The 24,080-nt window shown below is 35.8% G+C and overlaps 1 protein-coding gene across 1 annotated transcript; it reads left to right on the top strand.

Moving 5' to 3' along the window:
* The first annotated feature begins 2,715 nt into the window (after nt 1-2,715).
* Nucleotides 2,716-21,272, top strand: grk7a (G protein-coupled receptor kinase 7a). The gene is made up of 4 exons (XM_007241981.4): nt 2,716-3,583; nt 3,800-4,237; nt 14,341-14,621; nt 19,572-21,272. The coding sequence occupies exons 1-4, from the start codon at nt 2,984-2,986 to the stop codon at nt 19,903-19,905; spliced, it is 1,653 nt and encodes a 550-aa protein (XP_007242043.1). The 5' UTR covers nt 2,716-2,983; the 3' UTR covers nt 19,906-21,272.
* The last annotated feature ends 2,808 nt before the right edge of the window (nt 21,273-24,080 follow it).

Raw genomic sequence — 24,080 nt, 5'->3', positions numbered from 1 at the left:
ATCTGTCACGATATCTTGCTTATTTTATGTGTCTTAACTCTTAAAAAATACAAAATGTGTTAAATGAACTTAAAACTGTGAGTTATACAGTACTTAGCATACACCTTTCCCATTGAAAACCTCACAAACCATCAAACCACCAAACTGAACTACTTGAATTTTTTGCACCAGGAGTAAAGCAGCATAAAGTTATCCAAAAGCAGTGTGTAAGACTGGTGGAGGAGAACATGATGCCAAGATACATTAATTAAACTGTGATTAAAAACCAGGGTTATTCCACCAAATATTGATTATTTCTGAACTCTTAAAACTTTATGAATATGAACTTGTTTTCTTTGCATTATTTGAGGTCTGAAAGCTCTGCATCTTTTTTGTTATTTCAGTCATTTCTCATTTTCTGTAAATAAATGCTCTAAATGAGAATATTTTTATTTGGAATTTGGGAGAAATGTTGTCTGTAGTTTATAGAATAAAACAACAATGTTCATTTTACTCAAACATAAACCTATAAATAGTAAAATCAGAGAAACTGATTCAGAAACTGAAGTGATCTCTTCATTTTTTACAGAGCTGTATGTTGCATTTTCCCTGCCGTCCCAACTTTTTTTAATTTGTAGTCATATAATTTATTGAAATCGAAAGGTAAAAACTAGAAATGTCAAAATGTGGACTACCTGATTTAAAAATGATGCATTACCGTTAGTGTAAAACACAGAACAGGTTAAAAACAGGTTTTTCTGAGCGCCGCGGGGCGAGCCGAACCCCGGTGAGTAGTGGACCTCATTAGAGTTAATCAGCTTTAGAGGCCTGGTCAGTGAATCCAGTTTAGTGCATGACCAGCCCGGCCCGGCAGGACGCGAGGACCCAGCGAGAAAGAGGGTAATCTGGCTGAAAAGTGGAGTGAAAGTAAAGTAGATATAGAGGTGATGGAGTATCTTCCCCCAGTAACCTGGTCACACTACAGCAGAGTGAGTTTCTGTACAAAACACTGCTGTTCCTTTATTTTACTTTATTCATATACAACTCTGTAAAACATAAAGAGATCAGAGAGTTTCTCTGGTTTTACTATTTATAGGTTTATGTTTGAGTAAAATGAACATTGTTGTTTTATTCTATAAACTACAGACAACATTTCTCCCAAATTCCAAATAAAAATATTCTCATTTAGAGCATTTATTTACAGAAAATGTAGATAATGCAAAGAAAACAAGTTCATATTCATAAAGAGATTTTAAGAGTTCAGAAATAATCAATATTTGGTGGAATAACCCTGGTTGTTTTTTAATCACAGTTTTTTTTCATGCATCTTGGCATCATGTTCTCCTCCTCCACCAGTCTTACACACTGCTTTTGGATAACTTTATGCTGCTTTACTCCTGGTGTAAAAATTCAAGCAGTTCAGTTTGGTGGTTTGATGGTTTGTGATCATCCATCTTCCTCTTGATTATAAAATCAACATGAGTAAATCTAAAAAGCAGTTTTTAAATGATAATTTAATTTATGAAGAGCAAAAACAAAATCTATTTAAAACAGCCTGGCTTTACGTGAAAAAAGTATTTATTGTTTATTTCTAATTATTGAATCATTAACACAAGCAGTTCTTTAAATGTTGTTCTGGGTTTTTTGGGATCTCCTGGATGAGTTCTTCATGCCCTTTTGGAGTAATTTCAGTCGGTCGGCCGGTCACTCCTGGGAAGGTTCCATTAGTGTTTTCTTTATTAGTGAATAATAGTGAATCAATGTGGTTCCCTGGAGTCACAAAGATTTAGAAATGACTTTATAACCTTTTCCAGACTGATATTGGTATATTTTTGGTATAAACCGAAAACGCCCCAAACAGAATTAATACAACAGTGAACTTGAAGTGTCCTTTTAAATAAATATTCTTTTTGTTTTTATTTTCAATCACATAACTTAAACAAAAAAAAAACACATTTAATGACAATTTGAATCTTAAAAAAATCTTGAATCGAATCGTGACCCCAAAAATCAGTATTGAGAGATTCAAACCTCTACTAATCAATCACTAATTAATTATTGCCCATATTTGTTTATATCCCAGCTGAGAAAGTTGGGGTTTCTATTGCAGGGGGACCCATAACCTTGTTAAGTTATGATAACCTGGTGCTCTAATCTAATCTGAGATACCACTCTACCTGTAGAACTATTATTTTATTAGAATGATGGAGCTCCAGTTAGTTATTTTGGATGGGGGTTGGAGTTATAGGGGAATAGGGGAAGTTTTATGGTTTTATTGGTAATTATCATTATCCAACATAACATAAGTCTTCCCTCTCTGGGCAGTAGAGGCAGTTACTCCAACAAAAGCAGGATAAACTCTTCTTATTTTTTAGTATGCAGGAATAAACAGGTAGATCAGGTGTAGAACAGTGCAGTGTGGCGACCTCAGCGTTTTTTTGTTTTGCAGTAATTCTCCGCGGTGCTGAGTTGTTAGGTCCCACACCTTCTTTATGCTCATTGTATCAGCAGTAATGTTTAGACAGCGTCGCCCGATGGGCTGCCATTAGTTGGTGCTCTGCTTCTGGCTAAATTTAGTCCTCCATAAAGCTTCTTAGGGAAGAACCCTCTTATGGGTTCTTTCCATGAATAGTATCCAAGTATAGACCACACAAAGATACTTAAGTGAAAATCCCTGGCAGGTATTTAATTCTAAATGAGTAATTACTGGGTTTGTCAGTGTGCCTTGGTCCTGCTGGTGCACCTCTCTGAGAGGCTCATTTGCGCCTTGGCTTTGCATCGAGATACACACACACACACACACACACAGTGACACACACACATATACACACATACAAACACACATACATACACACATAGACACACACACCCCAGGAGTAGAGTAAGCCTGAGAGCGCAGCGTCCACCATTTGGTCCATTCTGTCCATTGCATCCATTCCGTCCGTCGCAGTTCCACGGAGCTCCAAGTTCTCAGGGTGGGATCTGATCTGAAACAGCCGCCAAGATGTGTGACATGGGGGCACTCGATAACCTGGTGGCCAATACGGCCTACCTAAAAGCCCAAGGCGGCGACGACAAGGAAATGAAGAAACGGCGCCGGAGCTTGTCCTTGCCCAAACCCGAGCAGTGCACGGCGCTCCGGTCCACTGTGGAAAAGGACTTCGAGTCCCTGTGCGAACATCAGCCCATTGGACAGAAACTCTTCAGGCAGTACCTTCGCCAGGCTTCTCCCGAGTACATCGCCGCCGCCGAGTTCCTGGACGAACTGAACGACTGGAACCTGGCCGAAGGCGCCGCCAAGGACAAGGCCCGCACCAACATCATCAACAAATTCTGCAAGGAAGGGTCCAAGAGCTTCCTGTCCTACCTGACCGGAGACGCCCTGGAGAAGTGCAAGGCGGTCTCGGACAAGGACTTTGAAGAGGTGATGATGGGCAAAGTGAAAGAAGCGACGAGGGAGTTCCTCAAAGGCAAGCCGTTCGCGGATTACCAGACCAGCCCTTTCTTCGACAAGTTCCTGCAGTGGAAGGAGTACGAGAGGCAGCCCATCACCGACAAATACTTCTACGAGTTCAGGACGCTTGGAAAGGGTGGATTCGGAGAGGTAAGTTCGTTCTTGTCTCATGCTGGTTCTGTATGATCTGCTCCCGAAGGTTTACCACTTGAGCCACTTGTGGCAGTTGATGAAAATCAATTACCGGCAATGTTTAAGAAGGTTAGATTGAAGAATTTGTGCAATTTGTTGGACCAAGCCTTCCTACATCCTTACAAATTCCTTCTAGAGCTCTTCTAACTTGGTGATTCAACAACCTGTTCCCAGGTATGCGCCGTGCAAGTGAAGAACACTGGCCAGATGTATGCCTGCAAGAAGCTGTGCAAGAAGCGCCTGAAGAAAAAGCACGGCGAAAAAATGGCCCTGCTGGAGAAGAAGATCCTGGAACGGGTCAACAGCCCCTTCATCGTGAGCTTGGCCTACGCCTACGACACCAAGACCCACCTGTGCTTGACCATGACCCTGATGAACGGCGGCGATCTTAAGTACCACATTTACAACATCGGCGAGAAAGGCATCGAGATGGAGCGGATCATTTACTACACCGCTCAGATCGTCACCGGCATCCAGCATCTGCATGCCATGGACATTGTGTACCGCGACATGAAGCCTGAGAACGTTCTCCTGGACAGCCAGGGCCAGTGCCGTCTCTCCGACCTTGGTCTGGCGATCGAGCTTCCAAATGGGAAAACGACCACCCAGAAGGTAAGATTCAAGCTGTTTTTACTTTGGATTTGTGTGTGTAATCACAGAAACGAATAAAAGAGGTCAATATGTCAATTGAAACATATTAGAACCTTTATTTAATAAGGTAGAGCTTTCAAACCCATGGCAAACAGTCTACAAAATGGAACAAACCATGGGGAAACTTCGTACGGGATATCTTCTTAGCTTATTAGACCACTCGTGTCACTCATGCTTCTCAGGACAATCCAGTCCTTAGGGCAATCCAGACAGCCCGTACTTTCGCTCCAACGCAATTAGCTAAATACCTGAAGCTAAAGACCCAAAGCTAAAGCTCAAACCATCTGGGGTCCCATGAGGACCAGTTTAAGAACCACCGTCCTTGTCAACGGGTGACGTCAACAGGTGGAGAGCAACAACTAAAGGGCTCTAAATGCTCTTTAGATTATTCTATGAGGTCAGCTAGCTAGATATCTTCTCTTATGAAGAAGGTCAAGAAGACCTGGCCTTAACTTAGTGGCTTTAATTCTGTTTAAAACGATGTTTTCAAGGGGTTAAACTGACCAATGATTATTGTTACCATCCCAACGGTCGCCAGGTTCTCCGGTTCTCTGGTTCTCCGTCCTATTGGCTTTCTTTCTTAGTAAACCTGGGGATTACCTGTCAGGAATGTTCTTGCGAGGTGTCGCTGCTTCTGTTATATAACCCATTTGATCTCATGCTGAGTATAGCTGTGCCAATTATAAGCGCCGGTCAAGCTCTGAGACTTTCATTTGTGTCCTGATCAATGAGCTTTGGTGACCTCATCTGCTCTATTAGAGCTCATAATGGCTCCACAGAGTCTTGTAGCTATGCAAATTATCAATCAATCAACCAATCAACCAACCAATCAGTCAATCAATCAATCAACCTTTATTTTAACTTGGAAGTTGTTTTATTTTATAAACTACAGACAACATTTCTCCCAAATTCCAAATAAAAATATTGTCATTTAGAGCATTTATTTACAGAAAATGAGAAATGACTGAAATAACAAAAAAGATGCAGAGCTTTCAGACCTCAAATAATGCAAAGAAAACAAGTTCATATTCATAAAGTTTTAAGAGTTCAGAAATAATCAATATTTGGTGGAATAATCCTGGTTTTTAATCACAGTTTTTTTTCATACTTCTTGGCATCATGTTCTCCTCCACCAGTCTTACACACTGCTTTTGGATAACTTTATGCTGCTTTACTCCTGGTGCAAAAAAAGGGAAATCTAAATAAAATGATCATAAACAAGGTTTTTAAAAAAACATTAACACATAAAAAGTAAAGCATTTATCCAATTTAAAATAAAGAAAAATAATAACAATAAAAGTAAATTATAAAATAAAATAATACAAATTATAAGAAATGGTAAAATGAATAATAATAAACTAAGAACATAAGAATCAAAGTAAAAATTAAAAAAAAGTATAAATTAATACAAATAATTAATGAAAAGGAAGAACAATAAAAATCAAACTATAAAATTTAAGAAAGAATAAAACGGAGCTAATCTGAGTTCCAAAAGTGGAAAGCAGATGATCAATGCTAACCTGACAAATTAGATCCTTGTAGCAGAATGATAAAATCTATTTTTTGTACTAATAAATTACTAAGGAGCTGCAACTGATTTGTTTTACTGTTTTTAGAAACAATACACGACTTGAAAGAACATTGAAGTTAGTATACCCAAAATCTTAGCTTAAAATTACATAACAAGTCAATATGTAAAAAAGAAGCTTAAAAAACATAACAACACTCTAAAAAAGGAACAAACAGTAGCAAAAAAATTAGGATACCTTTTTTTTATATAGACAGATTTACAGACATGCAAGACATTATTAGCTTTATTAGCATTATTAGCTTTAACTCTGCTGCAATTCCTGACCACAATAGGAGCTGCTATTGATTTTTTTAACTGTTTATAGGAATATAAATGAACATTCCAGTCAGTGTAAGAAAATATTACCTTAAAACATGTCAGCTGCTGTGTTAACATTCGGTAAATCTTGGGTTTTTTTTGTAATTAAGACTTGTTTAAGATTTTGCACAGTAAGTCAATCTTACTCAACCTTTCAGTATTGCTAATTAAGACTAAATAAGGTTAATCTAAGTTACTTCCTTTGATGAGCATGCGTGCATATATTAAATTTGATTTAACTACTGTTTTATTGTTTATTCTTAACCAAAAATGTGCAAAAATCCTGATTGCTGTTTACTGTTTTGCTTTATTTACATTATTGTACTAAAATGTACTAAAAAAAAAACAAGAAACATAAAACATGTTGTTTCTGATGCAATTTAAACCACAATTACATTGTACTTTTAAGCTCCAAAGTTATGATGAGTAAACACGTATAAATTAGGTAGATTGAGACGCATTTAAGCTAAAGTGCTAAAAAATTCGCTAAAAGTCATAATTAAGACTAATACTCTAAAACTAACACTTAAGTCTACAGTGACCAAACAATAAGGCTAATTTAAGGTGAAGCTAGGCTAGCTAGCTTAGCATTTCATTCACAAGATTTGATTTTAGCTGCATGCATGAACTGTACACTTGGTGTCCAACGAAATTAGCTTTTAAAATTAGAAAATCTGCTGTTTTTAGAGGGACAGAGGGTCCGAACAGGAGTCAGATCTGCTTGAGTAAAATGAAAGTCTGTTTGATGGAGCGGCTAAGCTAAGCTCATTATCCCGTGCCCTTCTTGGGTCACCAGTGCAGCCCGAAGCTCAAGGCTAACCACCAGCGGCTGGCTTGACTTTACGCTCCTGATCCGCTTACTTAGAAAGAATTACGCAAATCTGTCTCTGCTCAGTCTGCTGAACCTCGCTCTGAGCAGAAGTGTGTGAGCGGGATGCAGAAATATATATTTATATACATATATATTGAGTGAAAAACAAAATACACAAGTAATTAGCTAGATTAGCTGAGCTAGATGCTTTAATCACAGCTATGCTTTTAAAAAACAGCTAATGTTCTTACTTTTTTTAAGTTTTAATGTTTATAACATTTACGTTATCCATTTCTAACTTTACGCTCTCTATAACTATACCTATATGTCCTATATATCCAATATATAGAAAATATATCCACAATTTAAGAATCTTTAGAGAAAAGCAAACCTAGCTAGTGCTACACTGAGCACTGAGCAGAAGTGTGTGAGCGGGATGCAGAAATATATATTTATATACATATATTGAGTAAAAAACAAAATACACAAGTAATTAGCTAGATTAGCTGAGCTAGATGCTCTAATCAGAGCAAAAAACATAATGTTCTTACTTTTTAATATGTTTTAATGTTTATATCATTTACGTTAAAGTCATTTCTACCTTTACGCTCTCTATATCTATATCTATATGTCCTATATATCCAATATATAAAATATATCCACAATATAAGCATCTTTCCTTTTTTCTTTCTTTTACTTTCAACCAAAAAGAAGCTAGCTCTATAACGCTAAAGCTAGTTCCAGTAGAGAAGAGCAAACCTAGCTAGTGCTACACTGAGCACTGAGCAGAAGTGTGTGAGCGAGAGCAGAAATATATATTTATATACATATATATTGAGTGAAAAACAAAATACACAAGTAATTAGCTATATTAGCTGAGCTAGATGCTCTAATCAGAGCAAAAACCAGCTAATGTTCTTACTTTTTAATATGTTTTAATGTTTATAGCATTTACGTTAAAGTCATTTCTACCTTTACGCTCTCTATAACTATATCTATATTTCATATATATCCAACATATATAAAAAATATATCTACAATATAAACATCTTTCCTTTTTTTTCTTTAACTTTCAACCAAAAAGAATGTAGCTATATAACACTAAAGCTAGTTTTACAGTAGAGAAGAGCCAACCTAGCTAATGCTACACTGAGCACTGAGCAGGAGTGTGTGAGCGGGATGCAGAAATATATATTTATATACATATATTGAGTGAAAAACAAAATAATTAATCAGAGCAAAAACCTTAACCTTTAATATGTTTTAATGTTTATAACATTTACGTTAAAGTAATTTCTACCTTTACGCTTTCTATATCTATATCTATATGTCCTATATATCCAATATATAAAATATATCCACAATATAAGCATCTTTCCTTTTTTCTTTCTTTTACTTTCAACCAAAAAGAAGCTAGCTCTATAACGCTAAAGCTAGTTCCAGTAGAGAAGAGCAAACCTAGCTAGTGCTACACTGAGCACTGAGCAGAAGTGTGTGAGCGAGAGCAGAAATATATATTTATATACATATATATTGAGTGAAAAACAAAATACACAAGTAATTAGCTAGATTAGCTGAGCTAGATGCTTTAATCACAGCAAAAAACAGCTAATGTTCTTACTTTTTAATAAGTTTTAATGTTTATAACATTTACATTGTACATTGTATAACATTTACCTATATATCCAATATATAAAATATATCCACAATATAAGCATCTTTCCTTTTTTTGTTTCTTTATTTTCAAACAAACAGAATGTAGCTATATAACACTAAAGCTAAAGCTAGTTTCCAGAAGAGAAGAGCAAACCTAGCTAGTGCTACACTGAGCACTGAGCAGAAGTGTGTGAGCGGGATGCAGAAATATATATTTATATACATATATATTGAGTGAAAAACAAAATACACAAGTAATTAGCTAGATTAGCTGAGCTAGGTGTGTTAATCTCAGCAAAAAAAATAATGTTCTTACTTTTTAATACATTTTAATGTTTTTAACATTCCCGCTAAAGTTATTTCTACCTTTACGCTCTCTATAACTATATCTATATGTCCTATATATCCAATACATAAAATATATCCACTCTTTCCTTTTTTTTCTTTCCTTTAATTTCAACGAAAAAGAAGGTAGCTTCTGGCTAAAGCTAAAGCTAGTTTCCAGAAGAGAAGAGCCAACCTAGCTAGTGCTACACTTTAAGCACTATATTGGTAAAAATACTCTCAGAATATATGATTGGTCTTTTGCTGAACTATGTTTAATTTTGGAAAAAAGACATCCTTTTGAAGTTGTTGAAAAGATATCTATTTAAGGACCTTTTTCTTTATAGCTACAGATTTGTTAAAACACGGAAATCACTAAAATGATGTTTAAGTAGGGACGTATTTGTATGTAAGGACACATTTTGGTTCAAAGTTAAAGTTGCAAATATGTCTTTTAAAACAGTTCAAAAAACTTTACGCAAGGACATATTTTCTACATAAATATTTGTTAAAAATGCCCTGCGATGGATTGGTGGCCTGTCCAGGGTGTGTCCTGCCTTCTGCCCGATGCCTGCTGGGATAGACTCCGGCTCCCCCGCGACCCTAAACGGATAAAGCGGTTGACGATGAGTGAGTGAGATTTGTTAAAAATTAAATAGATGTCCTTTTTGTAGTAGCTGTAAAGACATTTATGTAAAGTAAAAGTTAAAAGGTAAAAATATGTCTTTTGAGGATTTTTTTGTAAGGCCACATTTTGGAAAAAAGTTAAAGTTAAAGACGTCATTTTAAATGTTCTATGTAGAGATTTGTTAAAAACTTCAAAACATCTTTTTGAATTTACAGACAGATTGAGAGATGTTTATGACGGGACATATTTTTTTATGTAATACATTTTGTTTAAAAGTTAAAAGTTAGAAGCGATACAGATTTGGTAAAAATTTACGTTTTAAAAGTAAAAAGACTTCTTTTTAAACTTTTTTGAAATTGCTAAACAGGAACTTACTTAGAAACATATTTTTAAGTAAGGACACATTTTGGTTAAAAGTTAAATTAAAAAGATGTCTTTTAAAATAGTTGAAAAGATGTTTATGTAAGGATGTACTTTATATGTACAGATTTTTTGAAGTTTAAAATTAAAAAGATGTCTTTTTTAAATGGTTTTAAACTTTTTCAAACACCTTTCACTTTTCTCTTTTAACCAAACCTGTAGTAGTTTCCACAAAAAAAACTGACTTTTTGTCTTTTTTTAGCATTTTGTCTTTTTTAATGATATAGTGCTAGTATTAGGTATCTACATGGCCAAGCTGCTAAAAGCACAAGAAAAAGCGAAGTTCTGACAGAATCACTAGTGATTTTGCTTTTTCTCTGGTGCAAAAACAAAGTTAAAAATTCTAGAAATAAGCTATACAGTCTTATCAAAACAAGTTTTAAGATGTATTCACTTGTGTTTTATCATTGTTTTTGGTGCTTCCAGCTGCTTGGCCATGAAGCTAGCTAATGATAAAACAGCTAGTGCTAACTAGGTTAGCTTGGCTCTCTTTCACACTTAACAAAAAGTAATTTTAACCAACAGAACTGACTTTTTTAATGTATTTTAATGGCATGGTGCTGGGTGTGAGGTTGCCTAATATTGAAATGTTATTGTCACTAATAAAAACACTTATTTAGTCATCTGAAAGAAAGAAAGTGCTAGCTACTTTATAAATGGTATAAATGAATAGACTCTGTGCAAGTGACAGCATTAATTCTTTGAAACTCTCCAAAAATAAGAAAGGAAAGACATCTAGCAAATAATAAGTTTAGTAATTATATAAAAATTGTGACCAAAACCAAACGAAACAAAACATTTGGCTGAATTTTCTACACTTTTTTCCACTATTGCATAAAGTACATCAACATAAGCTATACGATACTACAATTGAACAAATTCTTATTAAACTCTAAACATTTTTGAAAATTTGAAAAAAAAACTTGAAAAATAAACAAAATAACTTTTATAACGTCTAAAAAACAAACAGAACTTTTATAACTTCTGCAAAATAAACAAAAGAACTTCTTTAACTTTTGCAAAATGAACAACTGAACTTTTATAACTTCTGTAAAATAAACATAAAAACTTGTAAAACCTCTGGAAAATAAACACATCTTTTATAACTTCTGCAAAGGAGCAACAGAACTTTTACAACTTTTTAAAATTAAACAAAACATTTAAAAGTTCTGAAAAATAAACAACTTTTATTCACTTCTAAAAAAATAAATAGGACTTTAATAATTTCTGCAAAATAAACAGAACTTTTATAATTTATGCTTTCATAACTTCTAAAAATTAAACTTTAACTTTTAAAAATTTAAATTTAAAAATAAACTGAACTTTAACACTTTCTGCCAAATGAAGAGAACTTTTGCAACTTTCACTACAATTAATTCAGTGCTACAAAATTGGTGATGATTATATGGTTATATGATAAGAAATATTTATAAATACTTGGAATTATTGATAGATAATTATAAATATTTATGCGTAATTATAGTATTGATGAGTAATTATAATTGTTGATAAACAACTGGAATTGTTGATGAATAATTATAAGTACTGACGAGTAAGTGTAGTAATTGTAGTGATTATAAATACTGATGAGTAATTATATGTATTGATGAGTGATTATAAGTATTTATATGTGATTACAAGTATTGATGAGTAATTGATGAGTAATTATATGTGTTTATGAATAATTATAAGTGTTGATGAATAATTATAAGTATTAATGAGTAATTATAAGTACTGGTGAGTAATTATAAGTGTTGATGAGTAATTATAAGTACTGGTGAGTAATTATAAGTGTTGATGAGTAATTATAAGTGTTGATGAGTAATTATACGTACTGGTGAGTAATTATATGTATTGATGAGTAATTGATGAGTAATTATCAGTGATGATGAGTTATTATACGTATTGATGAGTAATTATAAGTATTGTTGAGTAATTGCAGGTATTGATGAGTAATTATAAGTACTGATGAGTAATTGTAGTAATTATAAGTGTTGATAAGTAATTATAAGTATTGATGGGTAATTATAAGTATTGATGAGTGATTGTAGTAATTATAAGTATTTATGAGTAATTATAAGAACTGGTGAGTAATTATAAGTACTGATGAGTGATTGTAGTAATTATAAGTATTGATGAGAAATTATAAGTAATGGTCAGTAATTATAAGTACTGATGAGTAATTGTAGTAATTATAAGTACTGATGAGTAATTATAAGTATTTATGAGTAATTATAAGTACTGGTGAGTAATTATAAGTATTTATGAGTAATTATAAGTGTTGAGTAATTGTAGTAATTATAAGTGTTGATGAGTAATTATAAGTACTGGTGCGTAATTATGAGTACTGATGAGTAATTGTAGTAATTATAAGTATTTATGAGTAATTATAAGTACTGATGAGTAATTATAGTAATTATAAGTGTTGAGTAATTGTAGTAATTATAAGTGTTTATGAGTAATTATAAGTACTGGTGTGTAATTATAAGTACTGATGAGTAATTTTAGTAATTATAAGTATTTATGAGTAATTATAAGTACTGATGAGTAATTATAAGTATTGATGAGTATTGATGAGTAACTGCAGGTAATCTGTTGGTATGCAGGTAGTTTTTATGTAATGTCAGGTCTTGCTTCTCTTCATCACTCTGGATCCTCACATGATTCCTGACAGATAGTAGAGGATTAGGATTAAGATTCTTGGCCGGAGCTCTGAGGAGAGGTCAGATAGGAGCATCGGGCCGGCCAGCGCTTACATAAACAGCCCTAACCGTCTATTACTGCTTAACTTTTACTTCTAACTTTAGCTTTTATTTAATTATAGATACAGCTACAAAAAGTATGTGAACCCTTTGGGATTATACTTGTATTTCTGCATAAATTGGTGATTAAATGTGTTCTGATCTATATCTACGTCACAACAATAGACAAACACAGTCTGATTAAACTAAAACCACACTAAATAATATATGTTTGCATGATTTTATTGAACACAAAATGTTAATATTCACAGTGAGGGGGTTAAAATATGTGAATCTTTGTATTTAATAACTGGTTGATCCTCCTTTATCAGCAAAAACCTCAACCAATGGTTTCCTGTAGCTGCAGATCAGACCTGCAGAACGGTCAGGAGGAATTCTGGATCATTCCTCTTCACTAAACTGTTTCAGTTCAGCTATAATATTATGGGATATCTGGTGTGAATCTCTCTCTTGAGGTCATGATGCTGCAGCATCTCAGTTAGGTTCAGGAGGTCAGGACTCTCCAGAAGGAGTATTTATTTATTTTCTTCTGTTGAAGTCGTTCGGTTGTTGATTTATTTCTATGTTTTGGGTCGTTGTTCTGTTGCATCATCCGTCCTCTGTTGAGCTTCAGTTGGAGACAGATGGTCTTAAGTTTTCCTGTAAAATGTAAACTTGGTAAACTTGGGAATTCACTTTTCCGTTGATGACGGCAAAATCCGTCCAGACCCTGAGGCAGCAAAGCAAAGCAGCCCCAAACCATGATGCTCCCTCCACCATGTTTCACAGTTGGGATGAGGTTTAGATGATGGTGTGAAATTCGGTTTCATCTGTGCACAGTATATTTAGCCAGTAGTGCAGTAGTGGAACATCCAGGTGCTCTTTTTTTTTGCAAACTTCAAACCTGCAGCTTTTTATGTTTTTTTTGGAGGACAGCAGTGTCTTCCTCCGTGGTGTCCTCCCATGAACTCTTGTTCATTCTTGTTTAATATTTTCCTTTTTGTAGATTTATCAACAAAAATGTTAGCATGTGCCAGAGATTTCTGTATTCAGTCTTCACGTAAATGTTTGTTAAAACGTAACATTTACATTTTTTTGTTTTAATAAAAAATTTTGCAGGGTGGTTGGGTTGGTTGCAAAAATGTCAGATGAACCATTTTTATATTATATGTTGATTACACTAATAAAGGCAAGCAGAAGACGTTTCATACTGAAAAAAAAAAAACATTTTTCTAGATGTTCAAACTTTCAAACTTTAGAAAAATAAAAGGAGGGTTAAAAACAGGGTTAAAATATTGATTATTTCTGAACTCTTAAAACTTTATGAATATGAACTTGTTGTTTTCTTTGCATTATTTGAGGTCTGAAAGCTCTGCATCTTTTTTGTTATTTCAGTCATTTCTCATTTTCTGTAAATAAATGCTCTAAATGAGAATATTTTTATTTGTAATTTGGGAGAAATGTTGTCTGTAGTTTATAGAATAAAACAACAATGTTCATTTTACTCAAACATAAACCTATAAATAGCACAATCAGAGAAACTGATTGAGAAACTGAAGTTTACAGTATTTAACTGGTTTCTCTCTCTTTTCTCAGGCCGGTACCGGAGCGTACATGGCCCCTGAGATCCTGACGGATACTCCGTACCGGACGTCCGTGGACTGGTGGGCTCTGGGGGTCAGTATCTATGAGATGGTTGCAGGATACACCACCTTTAAAGGTCCCGAAGCCAAGAAGGAGAAGGTGGAGAAGGAGGAGGTTCAGAGACGCATCATCAACGAGGATCCCAAATTTGAGCACAAGAACTTTGACGCCCCCACCAAGGACATCATCCAGCAGTTCCTCAAGAAGAAGATCGACGAGCGCCTGGGCTGCAAGTAAGCTTTAAGATTCAACTTACAGTAATCAGAGTTCCACAGCAGTTTAGGTCTACTGTTCTCTGATGATAAATCACTATTTGCAGGCTTTCTTGTGCATCAGCTTCAGAAGAGGCTCCCTTCTAGGGCAGTTCCATGCAGACAGAGTTGATGCATTGTGTGGTTTATGGTCTGAGCACTGCAGTGAACTTTTCCACCGTTATCCAGCTCAAAGTAGCTCCACAACTTCTTGCTAGAATCCGGAGAGCCCTGACATTTAAAACGAAGCATTAATAATTTTAAAAAGTGCACAAGAAGCTTATTTAAAACGCTAGCTTCAGCTCCAATAGACTCTGCAAAGCGTAGCAGCCGGCACCAGGAGGCAGACTATGAGGAGTCTATGTATATATATGTCCATGTCTTTATCAGTACAGTGATGGCGGCGCTCAGAGCTGAAGCTAGCGTTATGGGATGCAAACAGAGGGTTAAATACGCTTCTTGTGCACTTTTTAAATTATTAACGTCTAAGAGGCTGCAACAAAAGTGAGTACACTTCCAAGTAAAAATGTCCAAATTGTGCCCAAAATGTGTATATTTTATGTAACCACCCCATTTGTATCTAGCACACAATCGTAACTATCTTGGGTATGAAAATGACCAGAGCTACTGGAATCCTATTCCACCCCTCCATGGATGGATGTTAAAAACCTTGCACTTCTCCACCTCCCACTCGAGGATGCCCCACAGATGCTCAATTGGACATACAGTTCTGAAAAAAAAAATCATTTTTAAGTGCTCTCTTATTTTTTTATGACCAGTAGGTTGGGTACATACTTGGCCAGTCCACCACTTTTACCTTCAACTTCCTCAGCATGGCAGTTGTCATCTTGGTGGTGTGTTTAGGGTCGTTATCTAGTTGGAAAACAGTGCCCAAGCACTCAAGCAGCCCCAGACTATGATGCTACCACCACCATGCTTGACTGTAAGCAAGTGACTGTAGTTGTCTTGGTATTCCTCACCAGGACCACCATCTGAGCTAAACCAGTTAATCTTGGTCTCATCAGACTACAGGACATGGTTCCAGTTATCCATACTCTTAGACTACTTGTCTTAAGCAAACTTCTTAAAGGCTTTCTTGTGCATCAGCTTCAGAAGAGGCTACATTCTAGGACAGAAACATGCAGACAGAGTTGATGCAGTGTGTGCAGAGCGTATGATCTGAACTCTGCAGTGAACTGACCTCCCACTTATTCAACCTCTGCAGCAATACTGGCAACACTCATGCCCCTATTTTATAAAGCCGACCTCTTGATTTTACACTGAGTGGAATCTATCCTGGACAACTGCTGTATGACCTTCTTGGCCATAGTGATGTATCTCAGTTTCAGGGTGTTAGCAATCTTCTTATAGCCTAGGCCAACAATTCTGTTTCTCGCATCCCCAGAGAGTTCTTTGACAAGGTTCCCAAATTCAGTTATTCTCTTCAAAAAGAAAGAAATCTTATAAAGGTCAAACCTTCCATAGTTTAGATCCTGTACTTTACCGTGAATGGATTCACAAAATCAATAGAGATTGCTGATTCATTTTAAGATGTATGCTACTGTGCTAGCTAGCTAAGGCTAAGGCTAGCCATATTAATATTACCTAGCCAGACAATCTGGCCAGATGAACGTTTGGTAAATCGATCTTCCAAGAGTGTACACTTACTTAGCTTGCTTAGCTGGACTGTATTTAGCATGTAACGGTCATGTTAGCATTAATTTTATAAACAGATTTTTTCAGAACACTTTATAAAAGAGTGATTATTTAAGGCACTGGTTGGAATGTAAAAGTTGAAGAAGGATGCTGTTGCCACGTTATTTACCTGGACAGATACAGTAGTTAGTTAGTTAGCAACTAGGTTAACTAGTGAGCAAGCTAACCTAGCTAACATGCGAGTTTTTAATACAGTAATCAAAGGCAATTAGCTAAGGCTAGCTACCTTCCACGTTCTGCACATAACCCTCAATCCAGTTACTGTAGCTAGTTAGTAAAGCTAGTTACGGTTTATGAGCATGTCCACTAGTCTTGCTTTCGTTTCAACATGCATGTGGCCACTGGATATCCAACATGCCGCCTCATGGCAAAGAACTCTTTGAAGATGCAAGAAACAGAATTGTTTGCCTAGGCTATAAGATGATCGCTAACACCCTGAAACTGAGATTCAGCATCATGGCCATACAGGTCATACAGTAGCTTTTTTTAGGGCAGATTCCACTCAGAACAGGCCTCCACAGGGTGGGTCCACGTGTTCATCATAAAATGCAAAGGTTGGCTTTAGAAAATAGGGGCATGAGTGCTGCCAATATTGCTGCAGAGGTTGAATAAGTGGGAGGTCAGTTCACTGCAGTGTTTAGATCATATGCCCTGCACACACTGCATCAACTCTGTCGCCTCTTCTGAAACTGATGCACAAGAAAGCCTGCAAGAAGTTTGCTGAAGACAACAAGCAGTCCAAGATATATGCCCTGCACACACTGCATCAACTCTGTCTGCGTGGTTTTGGTAATATTTATAAGTTTTCTTTCTTTTTGAAGAAGAAGTGCATTTGGGAACGCAACAGTGAGGCGGCATTGCTATAGTAACCATTGGTCCAATGCTATGTCCGTCCCCCACAGCCTTGTTTTGGTAGACGATGGTGACGTAGATGAATAAAGCATGTACTGTATTGTGTTGGGTACAATTTGAAAAAACATGTTCACTGTGAGGTGTATTCACTTGTTTTGAGTTATATATCAGGGCTGCAACAAATTTCATTGTCGACTAATTGTTAATTTTTAAAAGAACCACATTACACAAAGTGCTGGGGACAAAAATGCAATGTAAGTTGGATAAATGGTTCACTCAAACAGTTTACACTTAACTTAGTCTGTGTCTCCGAAAGTGCCCAAACACAACAGATTACATATTTACTTACTGAATATCAGAACTTTCTGCGTTTCAACAATATCTAGACATTTAAATGCTTTTTAAATCTCATTTTTAGCTGTTTCTATCGTTTTTTAGCGATGGAGGACATGGCAGAAATAACCGTTGACTAGTCGACTAATCGAAAAAATAACCATCAAATTAGTCGACTAGCAAAATAATCATTAGTTGCAGCTCTATTATATATACATTGTTATACAAGCTGTGCACTACTGACTACTCCAAGCTACAGTTGTGGTCAAAAGTTTACATACACTTGTAAAAAAACATAATGTTATGGCTGTCTTGAGTTTTCAATAAGTTCTACAACTCTTATTTTTCTGTGATAGAGTGATCGGAACACATACATGTTTGTCACAAAAAACAGTCATAAAATTTGGTTCTTTCATAAATTTATTATGGGTCTGCTGAAAATGTCACCAAATCTGCTGGGTCAAAAATATACATACAGCAACAAAATTTGTCAATTTTGGTGATGTAGCGAGTTGTGTCAATCAAATTAGCTTCATGTCATGGCCTCTTCACTTCTTGTAAGTGATTCTGATTGACTACAGCTGTTGACTTCTCATGAGCCCATTTAAATAGGGCTCATTTGACCCAGTGATTAGACTCAGCTACAAAAGCTACAATGGGAAAGTCAAAGGAACTCAGTGTGGATCTGAAAAAGCGAATTATTGACTTGAACAAGTCAGGGAAGTCACTTGGAGCCATTTCAAAGCAGCTACAGGTCCCAAGAGCAACTGTGCAGACAATTATACGCAAGTATAAAGTGCATGGAACAGTTGTGTCACTGCCACGATCAGGAAGAAAACGCAAGCTATCACATGCTGCCGAGAGGAGATTGGTCAGGATGGTCAAGAGTCAACCAAGAATCACCAAGAAGCAGGTCTGCAAGGATTTGGAAGCTGATGGAACACAGGTGTCAGTCTCCACAGTCAAGCGTGTTTTACATCACCATGGACTGAGAGGCTGCCGTGCAAGAAAGAAGCCCTTGCTCCAGAAAAGGCACCTTAAGACTCGGCTGAAGTTTGCTGCTGATCACATGGACAAAGATAAAACCTTCTGGAGGAAAGTTCTCTGGTCAGACGAAACAAAAATTGAGCTGTTTGGCCACAACACCCAGCAATATGTTTGGAGGAGAAAAGGTGAGGCCTTTAATCCCAGGAACACCATGCCTACTGTCAAGCATGGTGGTGGTAGTATTATGCTCTGGGGATGTTTTGCTGCCAGTGGAACTGGTTCTTTGCAGAAAGTAAATGGGATAATGAAGAAGGAGGATTACCTCCAAATTCTGCAGGAAAACTTAAAACCATCAGCCCGAAGGTTGGGTCTTGGGCGCAGTTGGGTGTTCCAACAAGACAATGACCCAAAACACACATCAAAAGTGGTAAAGGAATGGCTAAACCAGGCTAGAATTAAGGTTTTAGAATGGCCTTCCCAAAGTCCTGACTTAAACCCCATTGAGAACATGTGGACAGTGCTAAAGAAACGGGTTCATGCAAGAAAACCATCACATTTAGCTGAACTGCACCAATTCTGTCAAGAAGAGTGGTCAAACATTCGACCTGAAGCTTGCCAGGAGCTTGTGGATGGCTACCAAAAGCGCCTAGTTGCCGTGAAAATGGCCAAGGGACATGTAACCAAATACTAATGTTGCTGTATGTATATTTTTGACCCAGCAGATTTGGTGACATTTTCAGCAGACCCATAATAAATTTATGAAAGAACCAAATTTTATAACTGTTTTTTGTGACAAACATGTATGTGTTCCGATCACTCTATCACAGAAAAATAAGAGTTGTAGAACTTATTGAAAACTCAAGACAGCCATAACATTATGTTTTTTTACAAGTGTATGTAAACTTTTGACCACAACTGTATATTCAAGATTCATTTCAGTCGTTTTGTCCCAAGAAATCGTACAATAAAAAATATATCTGTGATAGTTCAATGTCCCAAAGATTTCTATCATTTTGTAACAAAAGCTGTCGCTGTGCTCCACAGGGGTGACGACCCCCGGAAGCACGAGTGGTTCAAGTCCATCAACTTCCCCCGTCTGGAGGCCGGCCTCATCAAACCGCCATGGGAGCCCAAGCCCAATGTGGTCTACGCCAAGGACACCGGCGACATCGCCGAGTTCTCCGACATCAAGGGCATCGAGTTGGACGCCAAGGACGATAAGTTCTTTAAAGAGTTCAGCACGGGAGCCGTGCCCATTCCCTGGCAACAGGAGATGATCGAGACGGGACTGTTCGATGAGCTCAGCGACCCGAACCGGAAAGAGTCCTCGGCCGGCCTGGACGACGAGAAAAAGTCAGGAACCTGCACGGTACTGTAACGGGGTGATTCAGACGCCGTACACGCCATACAAATGCTAACCAACACACAACCGAAGCAAGTCCAACCATGCTTTACTGAACTCTACTGAAGACGAGAGGAACGCTACCCGAAGGAGAACTGCGAGACGGGTCATCGTACGGACAGGAGTGTTTTTGTTTTCGTCTTTTCCTCCTCTTCAGCCATTGGGACGTTGTGTGTTTGGACACATTTCCTCCTCGATGTGTTGGACTGGGCTTTGGGCCAAGCTGGAAAGTTTGCAAGTCCCTTCTGTCACTCTACTCTACTACTCTTCCTCCGAGCTTTTGAGCTTTCTTTTAAGCTTTGTTAATAATTTTTTGTGACGTAGGTGCTAGAACCGCCTCTCCAGCAGGGGGCGCAGGCGAAGCTACCGACTGAGAAGACTTTAGAAGGTTAGTTTTTAACAGCGGCAGCGGGGTATACCCAAACTTAACGATTGATTGCATAAAAAACAAGAACATCGTTTGCGTTCAGTTTGCAGTGAAGATGACGATGACCCAACGTGACGTGGCGTTACGTGACACGAAATCGAAGAGAAGGCTCAAATGGTTGGAAACGCAAAAAAAAATGCGGACGCATCGTTTCCAAGCATTTCTCGCCTTGCCAAAAATCATCGTTTACTTGCTTAAGGATTTAACGGTGCACGCTTTCGTTCCGAAGCGAGCGAATGCTCTGCACGAGCGTACAGCCCTGTTAGAGCCAGCCTACGAAATTATTTAACGTAAAAAAATAAATATTTATATAGCTATATTTTTGCAAGGAAATTAAAAAAGAATAAGTGCATTTGATGCGCCTGCTCTGTTTATGCACCATCATTAGTTTTGCTAATGAATTGTATACGAGTTGTGTAAGAATTGTATGTGTATAAATATGTATATACAATATACTTAATTGAGTGAGATGTGTACAGATTGATATATTGATTGATATATAGATTTTCGATATAGATAGAAGATCTGAAGAAAGATTATATTGATTATATTGATTTGAATTGACCCCCTCGATGTGGAGGATGTGAAAGGATGGCGAATTAAGGTCATTTTATATTCTGAAGTAGTAGCGAAAGAGTACCGAAGTGGTGCTGGAGCCAATTTGTGCGCCTCATGTCGCTTCTGGGTGTAAAACATCCATTTAAGTAGACCCAAACGATACAGAGTGCGTATAACAGCTGGTATAAATGAACATTTTACGGAAATTTTACTAAAAATTTTTACAAAAATTACAAAAATGTCATGTTAATCAGAATTTGAATCGTCGCATGTTGTTTTATTGTGCATTTTTTAGCATTAGCTTAATGTTATAACACAGAAAACCTGCGTGGGTTGGACAGACGATGAAGAATATTTAACAAAATATACAACAAACAACAAATAAAATATATAAAATATCCGTCAGTCCAGCACTGTAGACCTAAATGTGTGTAAAAACGATACTGGCTGATATTATCTGATTTTATTTTTAGCTCCATAAAATCAGCATGGGTCTTGATTTGTGTCTGTAAATACAACATGAACATGAGATTTGATTGGACGTATCAGTCGTCCCACAGGGACATGCTCGGTTTGTGGATTAATCTGAATTAATAAAATGATTCTGTCTTTTACACTCTGGTTTAATATTTTTACACTGGTGGAACTAAAACTTCTTTTCCTGTTACTAAACGTTGCATCTCATTCTAATTAACTACATCAAAATATAAAAATTTTGGCTTTTATTAGATAGTAAGTGAACAAATGTAGAAAATATGTGAAAGAAATAGAGAAAATTTCATTTTCAGACACTAAGTAAAGTAAAATTAATGTTATTTTAAGATAACTTAAGAAAGTAAGAAAAACTAAAAAAGTAAATAAAGTAAATAAACATTGACATTTTGAGAAACTACATAAAAAATAAATAGACATTGAAAATGTAATATACTATGTTATGAAAGTCAGAAAAAAGTCAATATTTTCAGAAAGTACATAAAAAATGTATAAACATAAAAAAATTCAAGATACTATGTTTGGAAATTGACAAAAAGTCAGTAATAAAAGATACTACATTAAATAGTACATAAACATTAAAGTTTCTAAATGCTTTGATTAAAAAATATATATACAATATATTAAGTAACAACAAACAATTTGACAAAAAGTCAGTTTGAGATATTTAATAAAAAAAAGATCATTTAAGATAAAAGTCATACTTAGAATTGTATTGAAAATGTGTAGAACATGTAATTATTTAAAAATACTAAGTAGATAAAAACTAAGAATAGATTTTACTCCAAGATAATATTAAAAGGAAAACAGTAATTAGTTTAAGTTACTAAGTCAGAACATTTAAAAATAGAGGAAATGTCATTATCTTGAGAAATACTACGTTATATGAACAATCTTGAGATGCTACGTCTAGAAATATTCATTATTTTAAAGTATTTAGTTAAAGAATTTGACCAAAAAAATTGAAAAACAATGACAATAAAAATTGAGAATCTTTCATTTCAAGAAAAATGTTCTTATTTTAAGATGATTTAAAATGAATTGAAAAACAATAAAAAAAATCTAAAAATCATAAAAGTTAAAAATAAAAAATATATATATATTTTTTCAAGTGGTGTTATAAAATAACAACATTTTGGGAGAAGGAATGTGTCTGAAACACCTCCTATATATCTATTATTCCCTGAATATTTATTTAAAGTCAGTTCTATTCATAGAAAATAGACATTTCACAACAAAAAATATATATTTTTAAGTTAAAAATACTTTTAAGATACTAAATCTTCACTAAAAGTTTAAATGTAAAGAAAGTGAAAGTGTAAAGAATTGTATAGGATATTTTTGAAGTAAGATCACTTCACCTGAGATCTGTCTGAACTGTCCTGGGCTGATTTTCAGAGTGCCACACTTATAAGACGATAATCTGGATTAGCATGTCGTACTTAAATCAACCTGTAATCCCTGTAAACTGCAGCCCACGCCGAGCCGCCGCCTCCCGCCCACCGGCACCGCTCATCAAACACGGTGAGTAAAACTGCACAACCGACCAATCACAAACCACAGGAGAGGATACGGGAATTAGCATTAGCATCATGGCTACATGCTAAAAGCCAGAACTAGTGTTGTAGTGCTCAAGACCAAAAACAAGCGGTAGTGATGACCTTACTAACCCTAGCGATGAGTTACATTACACACTAATGTTACCAGGAAGAGAACTAAAGCTAGCGACTAGCTAGCTAACCTTAGTGATGAGCTAGCTAAAATACTAATGCTACCAGGAGAGAATTAAAGCTAGCGACAACCTTAGTGAAGAGCTAGCTTGAGCTTATTTGATTAGCTCCAGTGTCAACAAAAAGTACTACCTTAGCAACAAGCTAAATTACACGCTAACCAGGAAGAGAGCTAAAGCTAGTGACGAGATGTCTAACCTTAGCAACGAGCTAGCTAACACTCTAATGTTACCAGGAAGAGAACTAAATCTAGTGATGAGGTATCTAATATTAGCGACGAGCTAGCTAACACTAGCAATGAGCTAAATACACACTAATGTTACCAGGAAGACTACTAAAGCTAGCGACAAGCTAGATAACCTTAGCGACAAGCTAGCTAACACACTAATGTTACCAGGGAGAGAACTAAAGCTAGCAACGAGCTAGCTAACCTAAATTGTGATTGTTTTCACATTTTTTAATAAAAATGAATGGAATTTGAATTAGATTTTTATTTTTAAATCTTTATCTGGTTTATTTTATTAGCTACAGTGTCTAATTCCAACAGTTGTTGATCCACTGTGTTTTATTATCAAGTCTAAAGTTTTGTTTTCCTACAAAATCTTACAGCTTCCCTCTGCTACTGACAACTATTATGGAGATGTAGATTTCATTTTCCAGCAGGATTTGGCACGCTGCCCGAACTGCTAAGCAAAAGCACCAATTGGTCTTGTTTCATAATATTCAAATTTTCTGAGACACAATTTTTTGGGTTTTTATTGTCTGTAAGACATAATCAACCTCAACAATAAAAGAAACTCTTAAAATAGATCACTCTGTGTTTAATACATCTATATAATATATGAGTTTCACATTTTAAACTGAAATATTACTGAAATAAAGTTTTTTTTTTTTTTTTTGATGCACTAGTATTATAATATTGTGTTAGTTATATTAGTTTCTGT

The sequence above is a fragment of the Astyanax mexicanus genome, chromosome 4 (assembly GCF_023375975.1).
Source record: "Astyanax mexicanus isolate ESR-SI-001 chromosome 4, AstMex3_surface, whole genome shotgun sequence".
NCBI lineage: Eukaryota > Metazoa > Chordata > Actinopteri > Characiformes > Acestrorhamphidae > Astyanax > Astyanax mexicanus.
The sequence above is the reverse complement of the archived record's forward strand: the minus strand, read 5'-3'. Positions and strand labels throughout refer to the sequence as shown.

What these genes read in the sequence shown, in the direction of transcription:
- grk7a (XM_007241981.4), top strand. Translation starts at nt 2,984, where the DNA reads ATGTGTGACATGGGGGCACTCGATAACCTGGTGGCCAATACGGCCTAC. An exon ending in GAAAGGGTGGATTCGGAGAG is followed by an intron (nt 3,584 to 3,799) that starts GTAAGTTCGTTC and finishes ACCTGTTCCCAG; the next exon opens with GTATGCGCCGTGCAAGTGAA. An exon ending in GGAAAACGACCACCCAGAAG is followed by an intron (nt 4,238 to 14,340) that starts GTAAGATTCAAG and finishes CTCTTTTCTCAG; the next exon opens with GCCGGTACCGGAGCGTACAT.